Source organism: Trachymyrmex cornetzi, unplaced genomic scaffold (genome assembly GCF_001594075.2).
Source record: "Trachymyrmex cornetzi isolate Tcor2-1 unplaced genomic scaffold, Tcor1.1 scaffold58, whole genome shotgun sequence".
Taxonomy (NCBI): domain Eukaryota; kingdom Metazoa; phylum Arthropoda; class Insecta; order Hymenoptera; family Formicidae; genus Trachymyrmex; species Trachymyrmex cornetzi.
In genome coordinates this window covers 733,398-739,262 of record NW_017299893.1, presented here as the reverse complement: position 1 = coordinate 739,262, position 5,865 = coordinate 733,398, and the positions used below count along the sequence as shown (strand labels likewise).

General features: G+C 30.0%; 2 protein-coding genes across 3 annotated transcripts; one reads left to right on the top strand and one right to left on the bottom strand.

Moving 5' to 3' along the window:
- The first annotated feature begins 1,017 nt into the window (after positions 1–1,017).
- Fancl (E3 ubiquitin-protein ligase Fancl) lies at positions 1,018–3,708 on the top strand. 2 transcript variants are annotated; one of them, XM_018515678.1, is made up of 8 exons: positions 1,018–1,075; positions 1,206–1,570; positions 1,637–1,741; positions 1,816–2,054; positions 2,176–2,365; positions 2,443–2,664; positions 2,841–2,973; positions 3,640–3,708. In XM_018515678.1, the coding sequence occupies exons 2-7, from the start codon at positions 1,253–1,255 to the stop codon at positions 2,937–2,939; spliced, it is 1,173 nt and encodes a 390-aa protein (XP_018371180.1). In that variant the 5' UTR covers positions 1,018–1,075; positions 1,206–1,252; the 3' UTR covers positions 2,940–2,973; positions 3,640–3,708. The 2 variants fall into 2 exon arrangements, with proteins under 2 accessions (XP_018371180.1, XP_018371179.1); XM_018515677.1 differs by having other exon boundaries at positions 1,055–1,105.
- Positions 2,980–4,753, bottom strand: LOC108766402 (NADH-cytochrome b5 reductase-like). Its single transcript, XM_018515679.1, has 4 exons — positions 4,360–4,753; positions 3,841–4,072; positions 3,567–3,778; positions 2,980–3,171 (listed from the first exon to the last, which is right to left on the bottom strand). The coding sequence occupies exons 1-4, from the start codon at positions 4,616–4,618 to the stop codon at positions 2,981–2,983; spliced, it is 894 nt and encodes a 297-aa protein (XP_018371181.1). The 5' UTR covers positions 4,619–4,753; the 3' UTR covers position 2,980.
- Between the last annotated feature and the right edge of the window lie 1,112 nt (positions 4,754–5,865).

Below are 5,865 nucleotides of genomic sequence, written 5' to 3'. Positions count from 1 at the left end.
ACATTTATGACTTTTGATTACAATTTCAAGATAAAGCTTCGGGGTATAAGTTCGATATTATACCCCAGAGCTCTGATTGGACGGCTCGTTATTCCCTGTTGCCTGTGCCTATTGCCTGTCTATTGTGTTTCCACTTAAGGGCCTGAGCACAATAGAGGAACAGGAATTAGATATTAAGATTTTAACCTATCAGAAACTGATTACATCGGAATACACGGTTTCTGATAGGTTGAAATCTTAATATCTAATTCTTGTTCCTCTATTGTGCGCAGGCCCTAACGCTGTTCGAAGAGCTCCCTACCAACGCTACGAACGCCATCCGTGACGTCATTGTCGACGTCATAGCGTTTGCCGCCATAACTTGCGCTACTGATATTCCATTTCGCTTCTTCTCTTTATTGTCGCTATCTGTCTGCACCGTTGAAATATGTCCATATAAGGGATTTAAATGGCCATTTAACAGAAAGTGACAGGAGTAGTATATATTATATGAGAAATAATAAAGTGATACGTGAGAAATAATAAAGTGTTTATCAGAATTTTTTAACAGTAAAGGAAGAATATTTCAAATTGGAGGTTAAATAATATCGATTAGTTAAAATAAAACGGATTGCTATATTATTATTAGTTCTCTTATTGCGTTTATATTTTGTAACTCTGACTATCATTGCAAATAAAAAAAGGTTAAGTTATAAGTACGAATCTCCTTATATTTCCTGAGAAATAAATATATATCAAGTTTAATTTCTATATTATTTTCTGTTTCAAATATATAGTATATTGTGTAGGTCTGTTATTTTTCGAAGGTCTGAACTTATTGCATTAGTGTACAGTGTACACCGGTTCAGAACTTACAGTGGAAAAAGAACAGACCTTATACAATAAAGTAGAAAAAGAGAAAAGGTTACAACCGAGAGAAGAAGTGAGATGGAATATCAGTGCCTTGATTGGTTACATACCTCGCTCGCGCATGTGCAGTTCATTTTTATCCACGGTGACATCAAAGATGCCGACTGAGAGTTGTGCTACTGTATATAGTATATACTGTGGTCAGGTTTCTTTCTGGCTTTTGGTAGTACTTATCTTTTACTGTCGTAAACTATCTGTAAGTTTTATTTTGTTTTGTTTGACAAGATATATTTTGATAATTACAGAAAGATATTGATATTCGTAGATATATTTATGTTTATGATTAATCCTTTTAGATATAAATCACATTTTTACATTGACACTTTTAAATTAACTGCTGGCAATGGCAACAAAACACAACTATAATTATGAAGAAATCTTGAAATGGCATCCGGAGATAATACTTACCTCAGAATCCCCTGTCACTTGGCAAGGCTTTCTACTTGTCTCAGAATTGTATTCTGCTGGGAATATTCGATGTCCCAGAGTAAAAGTGAAATTAGTTATGCCCAATTATCCATCATTTGATAAAGCGCAAATCAGCTTTGGCAAGCATATTGCTTTTCTGCGGAACATAGAATTCAGCAGAGAAGTGAAGAAGTCAATGAAGTCTAAAAAAAGAACTGTATCATCATTTTTGTCGCAGTTACAATTACTTACTGTAAGTAACAGGTATATTGCTTTGCTATTTTCTCTTTGACAATTATATTATACATTTTCAAAATAGGGTAAATATATACATAATACAAGTAGTAAAGTTTGTATACCGTTTGATTTTGAATCTACAAGAGACTTTTTATTTGATATAAAAGCAGCTGTTCAGAATCAGTCCGTAAGTAAATTTACAGCTGTATTTTTCTATAAATTCTTACATGATCTCGATGTTGAAGATGTATCTTATTAAAGGATGTGCAATTGTCATGCGATCGAAATCTGAATACTATCAAATTATCCTTAAGAGAAATATTTCTTACATTGCAAAGATGCAAAGATATTGACATTCCCTGGAAAGTAGTATCTTCTAACATGCCTGAAAACTTAGAGAAGATAGTATTGAGCAAAAATTTGAATGCTGTGGCGACAAAGTTCAAATGGCAAGTGGAAATATTGGAAAGAGCATGGGAACAATTGAAAGAAATTGACGAGTGAGTAATTTCATTATTTGTTTATATTTTCTGTATAAAAGAAAATTATATTTCATTCTACTGCTGAAAGAATTATCAAATAATTGATATAATGGAATATTCTAATGTGAAACATTACCAGGAATTGTTGGGTAATTGACCCACCAAAACCAAACAAAAGTCACGTGCACAGACGCATTCATTTGTCGCAATCTATATCTGTAACAATTACAATAGATCCCATTGCTCCTACTGTTGCGCCGACAATTCAGTTCTCAGGCAGCGATAACGAGGTGAAACGACAAATGGAAGATGTTTCCAATAATATTCATGTACGTTCTTGCATGATGTGAATAACAGTAATTTGTGTGCTTATACATAACTTAAAAATTAATACATCTTTTTACAGAACTGGAATCCGGATTGTAATATTTTAGATAATCTGAGGATGTTGTTAAATATGTACACATTTCCCGAGCAGCAGGACAGTTTGGACGATTTGCAAGGCATTATCAGTAATCGTGAATGTGGTATATGCTTCTCCGAAACATCGGAAACTGATGAATTGCCAAATAAGATATGCAATAATCAAAAGTGCATGAAACACTTTCATTCAGTATGTTTATCAAAGGTATGTCGGAGATCATAATATGTATTATACATTAATGTTCTTTATATAAAATGATAATTGTTTCAAAAGTCATTCAAAAATAAAATAGATAAATGGTAGACACTCTTAAAAGAATATAGTAAAATTAATCTGATATAAAATAAAATATACTTTAATAGAATTAATTTCTTTGACAGTGGTTACAAACTAACGCTGCGAATCAAGTTGTGTTTAGTCATATCTATGGCAATTGTCCACATTGCAAGGAAGATATTGCCTGTCCCATTGAATGTTGAAGGCAAATATTAACTTATTTTTTACAACACTGAGGTAAATTTTATTCAAATATATGTATGTGTGTATAATTCATTTCTTGGAGCCATTCTTTTACAGATTGGTTGAATTCTGAAGTACCACATATTAAAATTAATGTTGTTTTTATATCATTAGATTGAAGATAATCAGCAACGAGTACTTTGCTCAAACGACCAGTATTTATATTAAAACCATGAAGATTAACTGTCTTGTCTGAAACAATAATTTTAGAAAATATAATGAAGTACATTTAATCGTTTATATAATTAAAAAAAGTTCTTAATTTTAATCATCTACTTATGTTTAAAGGAATCATTGATATTTATTTAACTATCAAAGTATGAAAAATGTTATTTTTTGAATGCACTTATCATAGAACATTTTATATATATACAAGGTGTTAACAAAAATTGTTCAGAATGTATATGGTAGATAGTACATACCGTACTGAGTAAGAAAGATCATTGAACAGTTGAGCTTTCAACCTATGTTCATTAAAGCTTTTTTAATCAGTATGGTCTGTACATAGAAATGCTGAATAGTTTTTTAATACCTTGTATAATTTTAACTAAGTTCTTTTTCCACTCTTGAATTCAAATGTTACGTACCGTTTAACTGGGACAACTGTAATGTACATTTAAAATTCCAATAATTCGCTAAATGCGTTAACTCTTTTTGCAGAGGCACGTGCGCTACCGACCTAAATCCCATAACAAGATGCACTCTTGTCAGTTCTGTTTCGTCATCAACGATTGCCTTAGCAATGGGATAAAGCGCTGCTATTCCTGAGCCGATACCAAACATGGTAATCTGCTGAAAACTGTCGTAACAATGCGTTGATTCATGAGGAAAAAATAATATTTATTTATCCACTTCACACACCTGTTACTTTCATACTTGAAATCTCCGTAAGGACCCCTGATGTCAATTGCACTTCCAATTGATGCATTTTTCAGAAGTAAACTGAATTCGCCATGTTTATATAATTTTACCAAGAAAATTAAACTTTTGCATGTCCAAGCAATTGGAGTGTATGGTCGGGATTTGCTCCAAGAATGCAGCATGACATATTGGCCAGGTGTCAGATGTAAACTATTTTTTTCTATTTTGCATTCTATAACAAAAAAGTTTGCGAGAATCCATAAGAAGATTACATTATTACTATTTACATTCTATGTAACATATACAAAGTTTTTTTTTTATGTGAAATATGTTTAATGACATTTTAAATATTACAGTTTGCATTGCTTTTAAATATTACAATTTTTTAATAAGATATAAGTATAATTTTTCTTTGCTACAAGCTGTTGTATTTCCTATTAATTATTTGCAGTACACTTTATAGAATTTGTTACGTTTGTTATTAAGTTATTAAACTATTAAGTCATTAAACTATAATACCTGGATATTCCAAACAAATTAAAATGTAGTCTTTTGATGCATTAGATATATCTGTGATAACAAACGTTTTGTAGGATAAAAGAGATAATAAATTGTCAGTTGTTTTAACTTTTGCTCGAGTTTTTCTATTTTCCCATTCTTTTAGCAATGTTTTGTGAACGTCGAAGATACATGGCGTGCAGCCACTACCGCAACAATCTTCTTCCAGTGGTGTTTTGGGTCTGTGATCTTCATAATCATTGCTATTGTCTAAACTCATTTTATTACAAATTTCTTACTGCATTATATTAATAGAATCTTTTCTCTATCACAACATAACAAGTTAACCAAACTATATTTTTGCACAAGAAATTTAATAATAAATCATACTAAATTATAATTATTGCAAAATTTATTTTCACATGTTAAACATTTCATCAGTAGACTTATATAGAGAAGCATTTTACTTTATTTTGCAACATATCTTGCAAGGAAATTATAAAGATCAATTGACACATCGCAGACAGAACCACACACGTGCAACGGGTCACGTGACTATCTCAATCGACAGACTCGTGTGATGTAATAGAGGGTTCCCTGAAAGTTCTAATATATTTTAATTTTTTTCTGATAATTTATATTAATAGCATACAGTATATTTTGATAATATATTTTTATGCATATCTTTTTTAATTTTAAATAAATGTATGCAAGTATATTAAAGTCATTTAATAAAAAATTGTTTAGATTATATTATATATTTATACATTAATTATTATATATTATTATATATTAATATATATGTATATAATACAATCTGAACTTTATTAAATAATTAATAATAATAATAATCTAACTTTTTATTAAATGATTCTAACACATTTGCAATTTTATATTTAATATAAATGTATTACACACCATAATAATTATTAAACGTATTATATACATATTATATATTTTTAATTATGAACAGCTTTGTATTTTTCGAATGTTCTAATATAAGTTTTTCTGTGGTTTTTCTTATTCATGAAGTAAGCATATTACATAAGATATGTCGAGTCTGTAGACGTAAGAAGTTCATAAACTTTGTTAATGTTGTCATCTATATCAATTATGTAGATTAACTTTAATTTCGGTTTAATTTACTCTTTTCTAATGCTAGCAGAAAAAAAAAAATTACTCAAAATTAAAATTAATCTGCATTAATAGACGTTTATTTCTAGTCAATAATAAATTAATTTTAATCAGATTTTACTTTATTCTTTTATCTTTTCTAAGAATTAGAAAAAGATAAAGAATAAATTAACACAAAATTAAAGTTAATTTACGTTGGTAAAAAATGGTTCAGAAATAACAAGCATCACATTTCATTTTCAATATTTTTTTTCATGGCCCTAATATGGGCCCTGACGGTACCATTATATTCCCACGAGCTACGTACGCTACTTCGAATCTTAAAACTACTTTTGCGCGTGCGCAAAAAAAAATGCGTCCTCGTTCGCAACGACAGAGCCGCGCTGGCGTATT